This window comes from Centroberyx affinis, unplaced genomic scaffold (genome assembly GCF_046629955.1).
Source record: "Centroberyx affinis isolate AG114_WGS23_722 - 3 ecotype Tasmania unplaced genomic scaffold, CSIRO-AGI_Caff_v1 ptg001885l_1, whole genome shotgun sequence".
NCBI lineage: Eukaryota > Metazoa > Chordata > Actinopteri > Beryciformes > Berycidae > Centroberyx > Centroberyx affinis.
The window spans coordinates 61,634-82,433 of record NW_027280256.1 but is presented as its reverse complement, the minus strand read 5'-3'; the positions used below and the strand labels follow the sequence as shown (position 1 = coordinate 82,433).

The following is a 20,800-nucleotide window of genomic DNA, read 5'->3' as shown; positions in this document are numbered from 1 at the left end:
AGCCGTCAGGAGAGAAATCCCAGCAGCATCCGCCACCGACTGCCACACTGTGGTCCTGAGGAGGGCGGGGCTGGGATACTTTGTGTTTACACCACAGAGCAGCCAAGCACGCCTCTAACTCCGCCCACGGCTCGATTTGCCTCTGACTTTTGGAAGGAGGAGAGGAGACAACTCGCTCCCTCCTCACGTTTGTCCATCGTTCAGCTCATAGAAGCGTGTGTGTGTATGTGTGTGAGGCAGAGTTGGGCAGGTAGGCTACCTTCAAAATGTAAACAGATTACTGATGTAACGTATCCTATTTGTAGGCCTAATGTAACGTATGGCAGGTTTTGAGAGTAACGGATTAGGCTACACGTGACGAAATGCAATGTGATAATTAGGCTACATGCTATCTGTTACAGTAATGGGGAAAAAAATCACAGTAATCAGACAATAGGCTAAAAAGTAGGAACATGTTGGACAGTTTGAAGGGGATTTTTTTGTGTTTGTTTGCTGTAATAATAGATATAAACTTTTGTTCACAACTTGTATATTAATGATATTCAAATTACAGCCTGTAAATTTTAATAACAATTGTCAATAGTACTTACTATTTTTTGAGGCAACATAATCCAGAAATCCAATGGATTATGTTGTGACAATTTCAAAGTTGCATTACAATATGTTACACTACACTACACTACGTTTTATATGTTACAATTTTACCAATGGGCCTAATCTGTAGTATAAAGTAACATACCCAATCCTATCTGTCTGTTTCTCTCTCTCTCTCTCTCTCTCTCTCTCTCTCTCTCTGTCTCTCTCTCACTCTCTCACACACACACACACACACACGGTTATTATAACAAACCTCCATAAGAGCTGGCCTACTCAACCTTGAACCCTTGCATTTTGTCAGACAACAGGGAGTTTTATTTATTGTACTTGTTAGGATGGCGAGTGGATAGGAGAGGAAGGCACAGGCTGAGGCAGGCTTCAATAGCACCACGTGGAATTTATTGTGGAGTATTTACAAGTTCAGTTGTCAGAACACCAAAAAAAATGAAAATTACTCAAAAATGTTTTGAAAAGAAAAATAAAGAAATAGACAATGCGTCGAGAAAATTACAAAAATGACAAGGCAGAACTAGCACTAAACCTAAACATAGGCTAAGCCCATGACGTGGGCCCTATGCTCATAGGCCAGCAGTCCTGGTCCCATTTCTGGCTGGAGCGAGGCAGAGTGAGCAGGCACCCATGGGTGCTGGCCTCTTATATACCCTAAGCCCCTCCTATGTACACAAAACATAATTAATTTCAATTAACACAGCAATACCTCAAGGGTCTGATTCAATACAATATTTATGACATTGATACCACCATGTAATAAACATAATAAATTGCAATGACCCTTTTATCAGTCTGAAGCATTAAAAATAGCAGTATACATTTATCAATTTGGACCCCCCCCCCCCTCTCTCAACCACACTTGGCACATTCCACTGCCACCCCTCTCTACAAATGAGGTTGGACTCCTCCGCCTCCGTTTCGCAGTCCGGGTCCAAAGCCAGAACTGCTAAGTGCAGGAGAACAAAAATACACGGGGTAAGAGTAATTTATGAACTGTTGCATTAAACATGATAAATAATTAAATGTCTCCGCTTCGTTATTTAACTTTTGAATGAATTATTTGATGTGTAAAGATTGCGGAGTTACGTCAACAATGCAGGCGGGAATATTAAATAACGCCAATGCCGGTAGGCCTCCCGGTATGGCTGGAACACTGCAGTGAGACAGACGAAAATGCATGAATCCAACAATCAAAACCAAAACACAGTAACACTTAACTAACATCTCTTAATGGCGCCAAGATGTAATCTATTGTGAAGAAATGAAAGTTAGTACAGGGAATGTTTGGCTGTATGTTAATAAAGGGCATCAGTACTGATAGTGAAATATATTGTGTGATGTATTGTCATATTCAATGTACCACTCTCATCACTGCAGATCTGTTTTGACCAACTCTGCTCTGTCCCCTCCACCCTTTCTTTAAGGATCACAATGGAAATGAGACGTAGGGCTTTATTGTGTTATCCTGAAAACATTTTCTGTTCAGATATTTTGCTGCAAGTAATATTAGCTCATGATGAACAGGCTTGCATGGAACAGAATACAAAAGCACAAAACAAAATAAAAATACATTGAATAGATTCTATTATTCTACTATTCTACTTCTATCTGCAGTAATATTTTGAAACTCTTAAAACTATTAAAAACAGTTTTACAAAAATATTACCTTGTGGTCTAGTTTATACTGTCCACCAAACCTTTACACCTTTGTTCCAATTATATTCAGTTTGAATACAAAAAAAACAAAACAGTCTCATGGAATCCCTGGTTGCCTATGCAAAAGTGTAATTGGCCTTTCTCTCCAGGACAACACATGGTGTTTGTTTGCTGGTACCTTAGTGACTTTTATAATCACTGTCCGTACAAACAAATATTGTAAAACACATTGTGATGATCAGATCACCATGTCCTCCGAAACAGTGTTTATTCTGTCTCTGGTTCCTCTTACTGGGAGCTGTAAACATAGTGAGGTCTCCCAGGTTTTTATCATCTCTACCTCTCTCTCTCTCTCTCTCTCTCTCTCTCTCTTTCTGTGTCTTTTTTTCTGTTTGTCTCTGTGTATCCATGTGAACCTTTTGCTATATTAACACTTTATGAATCAGTGAGCACAAATTAAACACACACCCACATATTTTTTCCATCCCAACTTTTTATGGAAACACAAATTCTCTGAATGAAACATCAGTGAAAATAACAACCAGTGATATCTGACAACCTGGAAGGAAAATATGTGGTATTCAAATGTACATTTGCATTACAATTTCAACTTTGAAGTACATAACTTCTCCTGAGATGCCTTTTGGCTTTGGATTGTTTATGAGTGAGCGGCTTGTTAGTCGTCTCAGCAGCTCAGTAACAGCCATCCATGGAAAACAGCTGTTCTGCTCTTTGATTGGTAAGAAGCTGGCTATGTCAATTTGGAGGGACAATGTTCTATTCAATTCAATGAGCAGCTGACCCTTCTACAGACTATTTTATTCAGCTAAATAAAGTACCAGAAGAAGCCATCTCACTGAATTCACTGAGGCAGACACTGGCTGTGTGGCAATGTGAGGTTCCTGTGTGGCCCACCCACACCACCCATGACATGGTGGAGTCTACTGGTCTAACAAAACTAAATATGGTTAAAGTTATGTTGGAGTTATACATTAACAAAGAGTAAAGTTACAGCAAAATATGGTTAAAGTTACGTTGGAATCATAACAAAGGTTAATGGTATAACAAAATATGGCTAAAGTTATGGTGAAGTCATAACAAAGGTTAAAGTTACATAAAAATCTGGATAAAGTTATGGTGAAATCATAACAGTGAAACAACAAATAGTGTTTGGAGCGGAGCCTCATTGCTCCTTGTGTTCTGAGGCTGACAGAGGGGCTGCATGTGCTCTGGGAAGCCACAGCTGTGGAGATTACACACACACACACACACACACACACACACACACACGTGTGTGTTGATGATAATGCTTGACTAATATGCCTGGATAAACTTCAAATGAACCCCCCCCCCCTCTCAATTCAATTCAATTCAATTCAATTCAATTCAATTCAAGGTGCTTTATTGGCATGAAATACAAAAGTACATATTGCCTAAGCAAAGTCAACAAATTCAAATAACAGTAATCAAACTTAAATATACAATTGATATGTCAACACATATACAACAATTAATTAACAGTCGATCAATTTCTATAAATATGTGACAGTGTCAGTGTGTCTCCCGTCTGAGACAATGACAGGCTGAGACATATTTGGCTGCACTAGTGATGCACTCCTTTTTCTCTCCTAGAAGGTATTGGAGTTTTTCATTTAATGGGAGGTTTTCAAAATCTGTGCATAAATTTGGGGAGGTAGAGATCTCTGATTCCTGCATAGTTTGCACAGTGCAAGAGGAAGTGCAGCTCTGTCTCCTCCTCTGCCTGTGAGCAGAGTGAACACAGCCACTCTTCTCTGGGTTGCCAGGTCTGCCGGTGTCTGCCTGTTTCTACAGCCAGGCTGTGTTCACTGAGTCTGTATCTTTTCTCAGTTTTCTCTCTCTCTCTCTCTCTCTCTCTCTCTCTCTCCTTCTCTGCCTGTCTATCTATCTTTCTTTCTTGAAAATCTTTGCTTGAAATTATTTTAAAATTTAAAATTAAAACAAAAAAAAATCATAACCAATGATAATGGTATATGGTCAGTGGGATATGTTCAGTACATTAGGTTAAATCATGTGAAGAAATTAAATATTTCACATGCTTTTTTCTTTTAACTCTTGTATGCTTAAACTGTTTAGCTTATCAAAAAATATGCACTTTTTGCGACAAAAATGAGCCATAAAAGTGAACTAGTCTAAGAGACATCAGTTTTCAGTGGTGATATCTGTGACTGTGTATGATGGTTGCCTGTAAAGTGAATAGCAAAACCAATCTCTCATAATTTATTTTGCCAGAACAACATTTTGATCATGTTTTCATGCAACCTAACACTGCAACACATTATTTGGAACGGAAATTCCTTCATTTTAGAGAATATTTTGAGATCTGATTGTTTGAAAACATCAATGTACAGTATGTCACTCATTTAATCTCATTAATCTATAGTTTTTGCATGTGGGATTAAGGAGTTGAAGAGAAAATTCAGCGCAGCAAACAAGCATTTAGTTGAAAGGATGGCTTTGTGTCAAGGGTGGCTTGGGAAATCTCTGCCCCTCCCCCTTTCAGCTCTACTTAGAAGCAATAATGTTATATAATGTGGCCATCTGCTCCTCAGATTGATTTAAAAGTCCCATTATATGACATATCCATGGTGAATGAGTGAAGCTACTGTGCAATTCAGAAACACATTTAATAATTTGTGGTTGATGCTCTATTGATGAACTATTATTGTGCATTAGGCCTATTATTACAATGCATTTTTCATCATTTATCTTAGCATTAATGATAAACACATTTTATTGTGCATGCGTATCTGTAGCCTATGTTGGATGTGTTTTGCATGTTTGTGTTTTTGTTTTTTGTGCATGTATGTAGGCCCATGTCAGCGTTCATTATTGTTCATTCAGTTGTCTCTAAAACAGATTCATCCAGGGGTGAAGTGGATCTGATCTGTTCCCAGCCAGGCTTCCTCCTCAGTTAACCAGCAGGCCTACCGTTTACACATCAGCGTATCAAGTTGTGTCTGCATTACATTTTCTTTGTGAATGTGTCTCATCAATGTGTAGCATGCACTGCAGCGGCTGGGCAACTGAAATGTCATATTGAATCAGTTATGACTGTGTAGTGACATCTAGCGGTGCTCCTTGGAAACTGATTAGGTGAATCCATTTGTGTTAACCAAGCAAAACTCGGTCTCTGTATGGGTGAAGGTACAATTACAGTACAGTTTGAAGAACTACCATTGCTGTTGACGTCATATTAGGCTACCTGAGGGGGATTTATAGGGCTATTATAGTTCTTGTCTGACACCGATTGACAGAAAGAAAGAAAGAAAGAAAGAAAGAACCGTGACCTTGAAACTAACTCATCTGTATGTTTATTTATGTTATTATATTTATTTATTTATATTATATTATTATATTGTTATTTATTTATTGTATACTAATTTCTTAATTTCTTTAGGTTATATCACTTTATTAATCTGCTGTGGGGAAATCTATAAAATATCTATTTCTAGTTTTGTTCATTTTAAATCTTTGTAAGGTAGCCTACATTTTGGTGTAACTCCAAGGAAAGCTGTGCAGCACATTTCACTCCGGTAGGTTTGCTCGTTTTCTATAGTATAGTAGTCTATGGGCGGCGCTACAGGACAAGCAAAGCAAACTGGTTGGTCACCAGAGTGGCAGAGAGACGGTTTGGCCTCAGGGCCTGTCTCACCAGGCGAGTGGGTTAGAGAGCTAACTTTGGCCTCAACCCTGATGAGTTTTCTGTGTCATGAAGGTGTCTCACTTTACAGCGGGTGATCACCATGGTAACTAACCTGCTCCCTATCAGGTTCAGCTCAGGCCAAACGAGGCCCGCCTCCTCACCAATCAGCTGACTGGGAAAATGACATCACCACACCTACAGGATCCCTGGAGGGTTTTTTTTTAATAGGCCTAACCTTCCCTGGAAAAATTCAATTTACCAAACCCGATATGAACAAAAACATTGACCAATACAATTGCATTCAAATGAATGATACAAGCAATAAACAGAACTGCACAGGGAGATACTACTGAATTAACACAAGGGCTCTTGGCAGTGTTTAGATACCAACAGAACACTTTCGCTTTCCCTGATGATTTATTATATCAGATACAACAATAGTAATAATAATGATAATAATAATGATAATTATAATAATAATAATAATAGATATAATACATATTTAGAGTGTTCCCAGGCCACTCTGGCTATAAAAGAGGGTTTTTATCAAATAGCAGGTATGGTACATTCCTTGACTAGTCAATTAATAATTAATTAAAGTTACTGTTGCATATTAAGTGCGATAAAATTCCTTCATAGGACTCACGAGAGTGATTGGTGCAATAAAATGCGCCTATATTCCCAACACCACAGCCCATGAGGCAGACTTTTTGAATATTACATCTTTTCAAAGCCTCAATGTGATTACACACACAATATTGTATCAGTGAGAAGTATGTTAATGAAGGGGCAGTGATAAGCCTGTTTACTTACACAGTCACACTATCCGCAATTTACCTTCAGCCTTGGCAGCAGAAACAGTGTTACTTTTCACTGCTACAGTGTTTTTATTGCTCATATTTATTTATTATAATAGTTTGTTAATGAGATAAGAATAGAAATCTAGTAATCCAAATTGTTTCCCATACTTTCCACTTTTACACTCTAGGCCTAATACTGTTTTGCCGGCAGCATATGTTTACATAACCCCACAATTATTTATAATCCATTGCTTTTATTGTTTGATTATTTTATTATTTTCTACTGTGTTATTGCTTATTTTAATAGTCTAGTTGTGTTGTGTATTATATTCCCTTCGAGTCATATTACTTTTGCTACTGCAACGACCTAATTTCCACGGTGATCAATAGTTTAATCTGATATTTTATCATTAAATGGGCTGCACTCTGGATGAGTCCGTGTTGCATGTGATTGGCTATTTGGTACAAACCCCGCCCCTTTCATGTGAACGCGCTCATAGCAGGATTGGAAAATCCTGGGTTGACAGAGCGAGCTGATAACCGCCGTTAGTGAGATTTATTAGCTAGGATTGACATTGTTAGGTTTTGTGTATCCAGTTATCGCAAAGATACCCTGCCTGTGTTGAACTTGCTTCGTGAGACAGGCCCCGCACACCCTGAAGAAGAAAAAAAAACACACATACTCCAGCTCCACGCCCTCTGCCTGTTTTATTGGCCGGTGTGGGGCTTGGAGGAATCCACGATCCACTTGGTTGGTCACAGTTATCATCAATCAGATATACTGTCATGCGATTGGCTCAGCCGGTTAGAGGAAGTCAACTGTCACACCGTTTCTGGGGATAAGCTCGGAGTTGACAAAAGCGAGCTGCCTCGAAACATTTTAGGCATAGTTTTAATTGCCAAGTTGTAGACTCGTCAGACCACGCTGGCGAGGATTACGTTATTTTGCTGCAAACGAAACCACCGTGCCGTGCCCAGGATTTGCTCTTACTCTGGACTCACCACCACCGCACGGCAGAGAGAAAAGGGGACTTTATTGTTCAAGGCTAGCTAGCTAGCTTTGCCAGGCGGCTTGTTTTTTGTGTGTGTAGAGTGTGGACCGTAGGCTATATGGCTACGAATTTCGAACCAATATATGGACTTTCAGAAGATGAGGTAAGCTGTAATTTCAATGGAGCTTTGTTATGTAGCTAGCAAAGACTGATAGGTTTCTGTAACAGGGGGTTCAATACAGCCAATCAGCCACATATAGCTAACGTTAACATTAGCTGGATAATCAAGCTAACAAGTCCTACATTCCATAGAAAGTCAGCTGTCAATTTCCTGCTCCCTGTCTACATGTCCATGGCATTAGTTTACAGACCTTTATTTCATTTATTTCATGATTACCGCACACTATGGCTTTACAGTCTAGAAATTACACGACAGTAGAGTACGATCGAACAATCTTAAAATTTTAAATAAAAATTATATATTAACGAACTGTAGCTTGACCAGCGCCTCAAAGTGCTGTTTTGGAGCCTAGATGCGCAGGTTAGATTATATTGTGCAATCTGTGTAGAAAATGCATGGCTGCATTACCAGTTAGCCACTCTGTCTGTTCAGATTTTAACACCATCTGTTGTCAGTGTTCAGAGCTGGTGATGGCTAGTTGACCACAAAACGAGTTTGAAGAGTTGAGCCATGGCATGTTCATCTGCCATTGCCAAAGGAGCTCGTTATATCCACTCCTATGCGGTGAACTCTCTTACCTTTGACACCCATCGAGGAATTAACGTTAAGCAGCCTATAAATCAGTGTTAGCATAAAAATGTTGTTTTACAGATTATGAATCACGAATTAGACATGAGGAGATTACTAATTAAAAAATAGAATGATTTGCTAATTGATCATCTGGCCTTTATCATCATTGTGACTGCAGGGTGTCTCCTCTAGTCACATCAGCAAACTGCCTAGTAGACATTACTGGTGCAGTAAGGAATAATAAGACTACAGATTTTTTTGGGATGATCCAGATGGATGAATAAAAATAATACTCTTAGATGTTCTTTCTGATTTCTTACAGGAGAGTAGGGGGCGTGTCTCTTACTGTTGAGCTGTCTGTTTACAGCAGTAGACAAAAGAGTCACTTTTTCACTAGGATGCATATAAGATTAGCCTCAGTCAACTCATTATACTGTGCAAAGGATTAGGTATTAGGTGTATTATGTTGACTCTCAAAATATAGGCTAGTGTAGCCTTGGTCAGGTTGCTATTTTAGTCAAATACACAGTTATCTTTAAGTTGATATAGTGGATCTATGTCTTGGTGATATTGCATTGGTTAATTCTAAAATTTTGTATATTGACTGAAACACTTTATGTTTTTTTAGTATTAGGATCATAACAGTCAGTGGTATACCTTATGTCACAGGGTAAGAGTAATGAAACTGAGATAGCCAGGTACCAAGGCAGTTGTATCTGTTTTGGTATCTTGACTAAGTTCCTCCTTGACTCCCACTGTGAACCCTGTCTGTCAGTCTGTCATTATGGGAGGGAGAGCTAAAAGGCATGATTATAACAGCATTCCACACGCTGCAACACAAGGGACTTTGGGAAGGGTTGGCTAGTTTTTGGCTAACATTCACTGTGTTACAGACATAAAACCGGAGCTTGACTCAAGTTTCTAAGACAATATAGGCCCACATTCCATAAGACAATAAGCTTCCTGTGAGAGCGATGTAAACATTCAGTAATGTTACACCCCTCTGAACAAGGCCGTGGCCTTAGGTAACAGCTGGGTAGGCCTGGGCTCCCCCTCCCTCCCCCATTCTCCAGCACTTATCATAATTAAAGCTGTGACAGAATTTGTTGTCAGCCATTATGTATATGGCATAAACATTACTTAGCCTACCTACTGGGAAGCAGCACGTCATCGATTTTCTTTTAACGCGCATTTCAAGTTGCAGTGTAGTAGGGAAAAGTGGGTGTGAACCAGTAAACGGAGCATGGTGTGAGGTAGGTCGAGGTTGACTACAACATGCAGTAGGTTTCCTCTGCAGGAGGTGCTGTTGGAAGAAAATGTGTGCATGCACACAGAGTAACATTAGGGTCATAAGACGTAAGGAAACATTCCTAGAGAGACTAATGAGCCAATCCTGCATTGCGTATATATTTTTTATATTTTATATATATTTTTTTTATATATATATTTTTCTGCAGTAGTTTAATAGAGTTTTGTCTTATCTCCTCTGTTAAGTCATGAATATTGTGATCACTCAGCAACCCTCAGCAATAAGCTAGTCCTGAAAGCCTTTGAAATACCACTCAATCCTATTTAGGTCAGGGTTATTAACTTATAAAATGCAGGTCAGTGCTGCCAACAGTTTCAGATGTTTGAAGTGGCTTGGTTATGAGATCATTTTTCCATGAGTTTGATCAAATATCTCGATCCATCATCTCTTTCTTCTCCAGCATGAAACGAGGGTGCTGCGGGTTAAGGTCATTGCTGGAATCGACCTGGCGAAGAAAGACATCATTGGAGCCAGGTGAGCATTTTGTGACACACCAGAACATGATCTTTTTATCAGAAGCATCTCTGTCATTACACTGTTGCTCACTTCATCATTGTGAGAATGCTTTGTAGGCCTGTTCAGTTCACTGGTTGTGGACGCAGCTAAGGTCAGGGTTGACATTGCACTTTGTTTAGCCAAGCTAGGCCTTGGGCTAGGTAATACTTTGGTTGGTGTTGGCTCTTTAAATATGACATTTTTGCTGGGCTCCAGCCATACAGTTTTTGAAACGTACAATATCTAGCTAGGCAAAATACTTTGGTTAGAGACCAGGAAATAGCATGCACAACTCAAAAAAGTTCAAATATCAAAGAATATATCTTAGACTGAGTACAAGGTCTAACGGATACAGAACAGAACAGAATTGAAAAGAAATGACCAGCACTACAAGTGTATGGACTAATATGTCTTCATTTATTCTTAAAACATGTAGTAGCAACAGCCGAATGTTGCCATCGGCCATCATCAGCATCGGAGCTGAAATGCATTTCAGCCATCAGCCATCATCAGCATCACAGCTGAAATGCATTCATCTGTTGCTACTACCGTGTTTTCAGAATAAATGAAGACATATTAGTCTATACACTTGGAGTGCTGGTTGTTTCTTTTCAATTCAAAATACTTGGTTAACGAGAATGATCTGTCAGGGACGTTTAAGTGAGAAATGCCCAATGTAGGACCAAGCAGAGAAACGGTTAGCCTTGGCCTACCTATAGCTTTCTGCCTTGACTTACAGGGTCTCCTTCAGTCTGTCCTTTCAACTTTGGCCAATACAGTGTTTTGCACTTTCACTACATTCCAAAGTCACTCTTTTTATGAATAAACAAAGACCTTGAACTCCAAGACTTAGGCTAATCAATGATTACCTAGTTGCCTTCACTATCCCACTCATAACCCACTTACTTTCCCATTTTTGTCTTTACAGATAAAAGAGTTCAACTAATAATTAAACATAGCTGCTATTTATTAAGATACGGCAAATATTGAACTTCAACTTTAGAGGGTCTTTCAAACATTACGTTGATCAAAGGGCTATTCTGTGAAGCTGCCCTTGTTTCCCCAGTGGTGATTCTGTGATGAAGTGTAACCCACTGTTATCAGAACATTTATGTGATGTTGCATAATGCCCCTCTGTGGCGTTTCATTTAAAGATTGCATTTCGTTTTTTTGTTTTTTTTTGCATGACTAAGCAATGTGACTCATGTCCCATGATGAATCTTAATTACCTACCTTTTTGTACCCGCCTTGCTAGAATAACACTGTCAGTCATGAATAATATGCCATTGAGTGACCACCAATCACCACTTAATCAGTTATTGCTCTGGTCATGTGACAAATGGCAAAATACTACCTTCTTAGTCCAGGCTAAATGCATCATTTTGACAGTCCAAGGCCTAACTTCATGCTTAAGCTCAACACTATCTTATAAATCAAGTGAGGTGTAGAGGTACAGGTAGGGAGTATTACTCTAAAGAATTTAAAACAAGCTCATCAGAAGTGAAGATTAGAATGAGGGCTGCAACCATTAGTCAGTGTCTGCAGTGATGTTATTTTCAGATACATTGTTGAAAAAGTGATAAAGCAGGTTCTCCCTCGAGTACAAATTCTTAGAAGGCTGTGTTGAGTTTTCAGTCCGCCTTCATAGTCATCTTTTTGGCCCACAAAGGTGTGCTGAAATATCTGACTAGATCTATACATTTGAATGTAATGCAAATATAGCTAGCCATACTTGTAATGCAGTATCATATTTGGGTTCTGTTTTATACTGTGCTGAACTATAGTTTTGTTGTACTTGACTTACTCCACATGAAAATTTATGTCCATGAATTTTGAAATGTTCAGTTATGTTCAATTGCTATTGTAAATTATTCACTGAGATTGAGATTGTCGTTTAGCCATTTATATATTAAGTAATGGATAGATTCATTGATAACAAATTAGATGTTAGTTGCAGCCCTAATCATAACAGAAATTGATTATTTTGGATCCTCCTTAAATGTCTTCAGATTTCACTGCAGGGGTTTTCTTCCCGGAATGGCCTAACCAGGAAATACTCAGAACAGGCTGCCTCACTGGAGATTGCACATTACCAACATCATTCTTTAATTGCATCCTTACCAGCATCCTCAAACCTCTGTTGGTACAGTACACTGTGTGCATGATAAGGTCAAAGAATAGTCTAGATGGGACAACGCCCATTTGGAACATAGCTGACATGCAATCAGACAGAGAATCAGAGGTTTTTTCCTGGGTAGAGTTATGGAAAAGGGGTTTCTTTTTCATTGAAGTGTGATTTAAATGTAGTGGGTATCTGGCTGAAACCATCTTAAGACTAGTGTAACCCTCACCCAAATTTTAATACATGTCTGGAACTACAATCCCCATGATGCATTACCATTGTCTGTGGTACTGTGTTGTATCTGAGCTGTGAGAAAGCTGAGATTGAGAGCCTGACATGTTCAGCACTGTGTGAGTGCTACTCACATGCCAGAGTGCCTGTGTTAGCATCCTGACGCCCTACTGGCAGGCTGGCTCGGCTCTGCTCAGGAGAAAGCTGTAATGTAATGAAGAAACACTGAATGAGGTCTCAATGTGTGGCGAGCTACCATCGGAGAGAGAGCGCTGACTTGGCAGTCTGTCACCTCATAAGATGCTCAAACACTGCAGGCTTGTTCTTTTCTTGTGTTTGCTCCAGACAGACCCATTCCTGTTACTGTTCTATTCTGCAACTCTACTTTCTTCTGTAGTGTCCTGCTCTGTTATTTTGGACGTTTTGAAGGGACCCTGAGGTTTTGTCTTTTGTTGGTGTCCCCCTGAGGTGTTGATAGATAGAAACTTGGAGAACTCTTGTGCAATCAAACAGAGCTTTTCCACTGGTGGCATTGGTGTTACCAACTTATTCAGTTGGTGGCACCAGCATGCGATTTGGTCCTAGCATTTTTTAAATGTAAATATAAATCTTTTCTGCTGTCATCCTGGTGACAGCGCCTGCAGCTATCTCCTCCTGTTGTTCCTGCTCCTCCTCAGCATCATCAGCACCACTTGGTGGCTCTGTCTCCTTTTCTCTCTCCTCTCTCAAAGTACTCCGCTATAGAACGCTTAATCTTTTCACTGACGATGCGTTTGTTGTTAAACGAACTTAAATTCATGTGACTGTCCGTTACTGTGAAGAATTAGACTTTTTTTAAATGCAGTGTTAATGGTATGTCAGTCAGGATGGAGGAAGCCAAGATGAGCAAAAGTGATTAGCCTATAGGCTACATGGACTACAAATAAATAAGTACACATAAAATAAAGAACAGGTTAAAATGATTGTACACAGTTGTTTAAATTAATCATTTCTCCCCACTCGCACAAATGTGACCAAGTCAAATATGAACTTGCATTTCTTTAAAAAAAGGGTTGCACTTTAGAGCCCTGTCAAACAACCGGTGGCCCAAACTATCATTTGAATCCATTGACAGTTATTTGAATGCAGTGACGAACGCTCGCTTTCATCTCCCAGGCTTGACCTGAAGTAGCCTGTCTGTCTCCCTCAGCAGGATTATTATTGAGAGAGGGAAGGAGACAAGAAGGAGTCTCAGTGTAGCTGAAATAGGCCCATTGTTTTTGTTTAGTCACAACACATCACAGAACCACGTCAACACACAATTAGAGGCTGTGGGGATCCTGGAGATGTTAATTAGCAATCAAGGAGCAGTTTTGTGGGGTTCCAACTGCACAGGAAACTCAGTTCTCTTTTTTCCCCATTCCTTGTGTCTGCTTTCTTTGCTCCCTCTCAGCTGCTTTCTTAGAAGGAATGTAAGAGAAGCCCCTCCAACTCCACACAATTTGTAGCGGATGTAAGGAAAAGGATGCAGGGGCAAGAAAATACAATTTTAACAGACAATCAGTTTTGTCTCTGGTCTTGATAGGAGAAGTTGTTTCAGGAGCCTAACTAGAGGAGTAGATAAAGGCTGTGACATTAAGTAGTCCATAATTGGGGTAGCATAAGTTCACTTAATGGGAAACTTTGACCCTATTTACACCTGATATTAAAATGTGATCTGTATCTGCATATCTTATCTGGATAAGGGAAAAAAGGTGTAAACACACAGAGCACATATTGCGATGGGGATGTGATTGGATCTGCCAGACCTTCGGAGGTGGTCTGGCTCACATTGAGATTGAGATCGGATCTCAGCCAGAGTCAGCCAGGTGTAAATGAAATCCGTACAGTATGTTCACATTTGTGAGAAAGTACCACCCACTCGGTAGAAATGTCTTGACTCAAACTGAAGTTTGCCCTCCATTCAGGACTCCAGCATGATCCGCTCCCACCAGTCATCACTCCTCATCCTCATCCACAGTGAAGGAGTCGCTGTAGTAGCCTTCACAGCAGCTAAAGTTTGCAAACACTGATGAGGCATAAATAACCTGTCATTATTTGTCGTTGTTGTTGTGTACTATGAAAGAATCGAAAAAGACAACCCTTCCCAGGGCAAATGAAAAGTGAATCCAGGCTGTATAATATCTCGTCTAATGACTCTACATCCGCCATGTTAATTTCTGTTGACAATCCTCCCCCCCACCTGCTGCCTGTTTTGCATAGTGACACAAAAAATGAGATCTGATCAAAATGCAGACAGAATGCACAATGCAGACAACGAGAACGCATACAAAAATACAGGTATAAATGCAAATGGTGTGATTGGATTGTTCATTATCCAGATAGCATATAGATACAGATTGCATTTGTGAAAGTGGTCGGTTATCCAGATTAAATTTGTGAACGTGTGAAGTCTTCCTTTGGGAAGGTTATGACCTGACACTGAACCTAGTGTGGCCTATTGGGAGAGCAGCAGAGGACTTGGTCTGCCTAATGAATAGTGCTGCCCTCCTCTCTACCTAGAACTCACTAGAGATTTCTACCCTGTCAGCACCTTCAGATAAACCAGTCGGCTATTTTTAAATGGCACAGTCACAGGCACTCTACTTACTATTTGTCCTGCTCACCTCAAAATGTTTTGCTCTTTCTATTCTTAGCACTATGCTTTGTCAATAAGACATTATAGCCTTATCTCACAATACCCTAATGCAAGCAGTTTTTTTCTGCGGGGTTGTCCGTTGCTGCTCAGGTTTCAGGTCTGGGAACCGACATGGTGACAGAGCCTAGCCTAGCACTACCTGTGACCATGTTAAATTTATTGTTAGATTGGGAATAGGACTAAGGTACATTAGGTAGGCACACTAAGCACTAGATGGGGATCCCTGTCTTCCTTTTAAGACTTCTGTAAAGTAAACATAATGTTATTGGGTGGAGTTTGTGCAGTGCATGCAAGAGAGTGTTTGGTGCAGATTTGTACATTTGATGTTGGATGTGTGGTGACAAATGAAGCAATGTGACAGGCTCAAAGTCACTTTAAACAGCACTGATATGTTTCTCTGTTGTGTCTGTTTCTGCAGCGATCCTTACGTCAAACTTTCCCTCTATGTTGCGGATGAAAACAGAGAGCTCGCCTTAGTCCAAACGAAAACCATTAAAAAGGTAAGTCCAAAGGTAAACAATGGCTTTGACTCATGCTCATCTGTAGCATGCTACCGCTCCCTTCCTGTGTCCAGCTATCAAATGTTAATTTTCCCCTCATGAGGAGTTTTGGCCAGTTGAGTTTCCTTCCATCATTAGCTCTACAAGTACAATTAGAAACGCAGATGGACTTAACATCATTCTAATTTGACCTGTGGCTGTCTCCTTCAGACATAATGACCTCTGATGTATTTTGTTGTTTGCACTGTATCAGAAGGGTCATCCCTGCCCACCACAATAATCTCCTCCCACACCTACGCCACTCACTTACTGCACAGTCATTGCAACAGGGCTTTAATGTCACTCACATGTGCCCTTGATCACTCCCCTTGTAAATCACAGGCCTGAGATGACTAGCTCTTCCTATTCTCCGCTTTGTGTTTTTTAACCATGTCATCTGTGAAGGAGGGAAACCAGTGGAAGGCACCAGAATCCAGTGCATCCTTGTCTGTTTAGGAGAGACTATCTGAGTCTAGAGGGAGACATAGGCCGAGCTCTGTTTCCCCCAATGGACTGTTTCTGGGGGGAAATCTGTTCACACCAGGGGGAGCTGTTTCTTGTTATTCAGTGTAACCTTCACTGAAAAAATAGCTTTAAATTTCAGAGGGGCTGTAATTTAGAAAATAACTGTCAGTACAAACATTGTGGAATGATTTGGACTAGACATGGTTTAAAATGAACTCAAACGGTTCTGCACAGCATTTTATTCATAGGCCAAAGCTAGGCCTAGGTCTGTGGAAATATATAACATGCAAAGATGAAGCTTGGATGATCAGAGCACTGCAATGTAGCCTGTTGTACTGTGGCTGTCTGTTGTGTAATACCTGCATATGCTTGCCAGATAGACATCAGTTTGACTCTGCAAGCAGCTTCATATGTCTTTGTAAATTCCTCCTTTCTCGGTGGTTTAGGTCAGCTAGTTGCCAGCCAATCCTCTGCTGGAGTGAGGCAGCGCAGGCCTCCATGCAGGCAGACATATGCTGCCAGTGGCCATGCCTGCCTTCTAGGATATAAATAGCTGACAATGCACTGCTATGTGGAGCAGAAAAGGAAGCATCACTGCTACGCTCTTCTATGGGCTCTGTCTATGTGTCTTTAAAGTGGGCCACCTCTGCCGGCATCTTTGTTGTCGAAGCTAAGAGTGTTGCTGATGGCAAGATGCACTGGAAAAAAACCCACATTGTATTCTAAAGCAGGTCAGAGACTGTTATTAGTTGGTAAAACCTACCCTGAGCTGCTTGGTCTACCTCATACTGTGTGTGTACACAGGCTCATGCTGTAAAGTCATACCTAATGTTGATATTTTGCATAGCATACAGGATATTTTTGCTATTTATTAAGGAGAAATTGTCAAAATTTGAATATTTCATTAAAATTACATTTTTGTTTTTTTGTCAAGGGCAATGGGTTCAGTGGGAACTCTGATATCGCAGCAAAGTTATTTTAACAGAGACGTTATTTTATCGCTGCGGTAAAATATTAAGTGTTTATTAATCAGAGAGACTTGTGAAATTAAGGCTTCATTGACATTCTGGTGTTTGCCTCATTTCAATAACCAAAGGCATTTTAATGAGATCTGTCACATAGTTCTCAGACCAATAAAATATAAAACTGGGTATGTGTGAGAGAGAGGCAGAGGGACAGAGGCTTTGCAGACACATATTGAGTTGATCCCTCCAGCAAGTCAGTGGAAATCCTCATGGCTGTTGATCTGGAGACTAATGCCAATCATTGGGCCATGTTGCAAGCTACAAACTTCCTCTAACAACTTAAGAGGATCATTGAAGCACAAGATCAAGCCTAATTTCTCACTCAGGCGCTCCTCTCTCACTCCCTCTTGGATAAGTTTCTGACGCGTCCTTGTGGCTCAGAGGTCTAAGTTTGAATCTGGCCCAGGGCCTTTTGATGGATGTCATTCCTCTGTCTCTCCCAGTCTTTCAAGTCTCTCTCTACTTTGAACAATCTAATAAAGGTAAAAATGCCCCCCAAAAAAATCTTTAAAAAAACCCAAACAAATTCTGTTCTTTGTAAACGAGTGATGATGTTCAGTAGGCTTCAGTAAGTGGTTAATTAATTATTAGTGTAACCATGTCTATACTTGGTCTTCTTTTTCAGACCCTCAATCCCAAATGGAACGAGGAATTCTACTTCAGAGTGAGTGCTGTTTTAAAAGCATAACTTTTTATACTGCAATATGCCTCAAATTCCCTTTCTTCCCAATATAGATCCTCCAGAAAGACTGTTACTGCACATATTGTTTACTCTATAGTTGTCATGCTAGACTTAGTTCATCTCTTGTGGCAGTTAAACTGAGAACTGAATCCCATCTCCTCCACCGCTGTAATCAAACGAGCCATATTAAAGTTTACAAGCTAAGCCACACGCATATGATTACTGCCTACTGGTTATTTATAGAAGAATCATAGTTCAGTCAGTATAGTGTAACGATTAAAGGAGGAGATTGACTATTTTTTAGCCACGCTATTTCGGTAGTTGTGAATTATTGTTACCCAAAGGCAAACAGTTAGGCAGTTACCTACAAAGTGTTGGCTTTATATTCTACATCACCACTGGATGACTGCTCTAACATCACCCCTGTCATTTTATTGCCAACACAGGTGTGTCCTCAGAATCACAGACTGCTCTTTGAGGTGTTTGATGAAAACAGATTGGTAAGATTCACACTTCGTCATCTCTTCTCCTTTACCCCTTGTGTAACTTATGATATCACATTTTACCTTTTTATTTTGGTCTGTTGTGTTCTGACGTCTTTCACTGTAGTTGATTTAATTCCACACACCAAATGCAACATGCTTTTTTCATTGATTTCACATAATTTATTTCTTCTTGTTGTAGACATTGTCTTGATAACATCTCTGGCCATATTTGGTATTGTTTGTTCTACTGTGGTGATAATGGTCCTTAATGATGATAATGGTCCTGGTTTCCTTAAAGATTCAGGTTCTAAAAAATGACTGTAACAGAATCCAAATGCAATGTAACTGTGTAACTGATATTACTGTAAGCCATCATAGACCTGATATATCTGAATTGCATGGACTCTTTATCTGTACCCTAATTTCTTCACAGGAATCCTCTTGTGTACTCTATGACACATTTCCAGATTTGATTTCACAGGATTTTAGCTACGGACTCTTACATCAGTATTATGATTTTGAGCAAAGGAAATGCATTGGTGGGGAAGATCTATCTGCAGGTATTCTCTCAAAGAAACAAAAGCCTTTTAAGACTGTGGTCCACTAACAACTCCTACACCCCCCTTATGTCATTGTGGTGCTCAAATCCTAATTTCTCAGATTTCTACCATGGAAGAGAACACTGGTTTCCTAGACTTGTGAAATTAAGCCTGTCGTAGGCTTTCAGTTGCCATGACGACTAGATTAAATTTCTGCATAATGTCAAATGCCACAGTAAAGAAAAGCAGAAGTAGGCCTTGGTAATCAATTTACCATGCTCTCTATCCATCCAGTTGTCTGGTATAAAGGTTCCCCCACCATGGCTAACCGTGCTCTTAAAACAGTGGAGACTGAAGTGAAATGGTTATTGACATGGCGTCCTAAGACATTGTTCTGTGGAGGAAGCAAAGACTTCCCTGGAGGGGGGTTGTAGGATAATGAATGGTGATATTTATTTCTAATGGCTATTCAGTAACTCTGGATGTTCAGTTTGATGTTTGATATAACAAACAGTGGAGGCAGCCCGACAGAGAACTGGTGTTCTTGGCTGGATAAGGCGGATTCGGTTGGGGTCTCACAGGTTCAGGGCTACTGCTTTTGTGGTTGGAGGAACAACGTGGGAGGCCAACAGTTTGGGAAGTGTCTTTCCCGTCTTTGTAATATGATAGACACTGAATTTTCTCCTTTCCCCGATGAGTTTAAGTGCAGAGGTGTGGCTATTATGATGAACTCTCAGTTACTTTTTATGTGCACTGTCCATGTTTCATATACTCATGCAATTGCTACATATAGGTGTGTGTTGTTTGTGCACCTTCTACATTCCCCTGTTGATGGGGACCTGCTGGCGTTTGGCTCTCTAGGAAAAGGGCAGCTCTGGTTTTCCCTTAGCGCAGTGGGAGCTCTCCTGGCGCAGTCTTAGTGTCGCAGGATAGAAGAGGACAAGACAAGAGAGCAGAGCACAGGCAGCCTCAAGCCTGGTCGTCTCCTTATATGTCTGAGGAGGTGCTTGCCTGTCTGACTCTAGGTGCATGCCAAGGCAGCTCTCCCACCACTGGCCAATATTTCTTTTGAGTGGGCTGCTGGTCCTCCTGCGTGCATTAATTTATGGTTTATTTGTCAGAAGGGATGGCTGAAAAGTTAAACTAAGCTTTGTGTTATGGTATTTGTGGTAGATGATGGCTTAGTAATGCGAAATTGTAGGTATACTAATGCTCTAGATAAACTAAATGTCAAGTAAACTGAGTGTCAACAAAATGTATTAAAGACTGCCTCCAGTCAATGCTGCCTGTCTCCTTGTTGCCCTGTTGTCCACAATCCACAGCATTCCTTTTTTTTCTTCTTGACCATTCCTTTTTTTTTTCTTCCCTTTCCCTCTGTGGTGCACCATAAGTGGCCGGGTTGTCACTACTGCAGCTTGTTTTTTGACACAGACGGGCTGACACACACTGAGGACTGGATCATAGGTCTTAGCAGTCATGGAGGTTCGAACAAGGCAGCCACTTTTGAGACCATACGCCTCTGAAAGGCCACATTATCATAGAAGCTTTGTCCATTCTCTCCATTCACTCCCCCACTAAGTCTAGCCTCAGGGCAACATAGTGTTACATGCGGCCAAGTAGCCTAAAACCCCCATTTATTCACTTGTTTGAATTCTGATAGGCTGAGGAATCTCTTTGCTATATGTCAGTATTACACATTCTCTCATTTGTGCACTGGTTGAGTCATGATGGCTAGCCT

The 20,800-nt window shown here is 40.3% G+C and overlaps 1 protein-coding gene across 2 annotated transcripts in view; it reads left to right on the top strand.

Moving 5' to 3' along the window:
• The first annotated feature begins 7,606 nt into the window (after positions 1–7,606).
• The window catches only part of LOC139653180 (E3 ubiquitin-protein ligase NEDD4-like), a 47,616-nt gene continuing 34,422 nt past the window's right edge, over positions 7,607–20,800 (top strand). For both annotated transcript variants that reach the window (XM_071530151.1, XM_071530150.1), the window contains exons 1-5: positions 7,607–7,905; positions 10,203–10,276; positions 15,746–15,827; positions 17,982–18,020; positions 18,485–18,538. In XM_071530151.1, the coding sequence (XP_071386252.1) occupies positions 7,861–7,905; positions 10,203–10,276; positions 15,746–15,827; positions 17,982–18,020; positions 18,485–18,538 (294 nt within the window). In that variant the 5' untranslated portion in view covers positions 7,607–7,860. The remainder of the gene's footprint in view (positions 7,906–10,202; positions 10,277–15,745; positions 15,828–17,981; positions 18,021–18,484; positions 18,539–20,800) is intronic.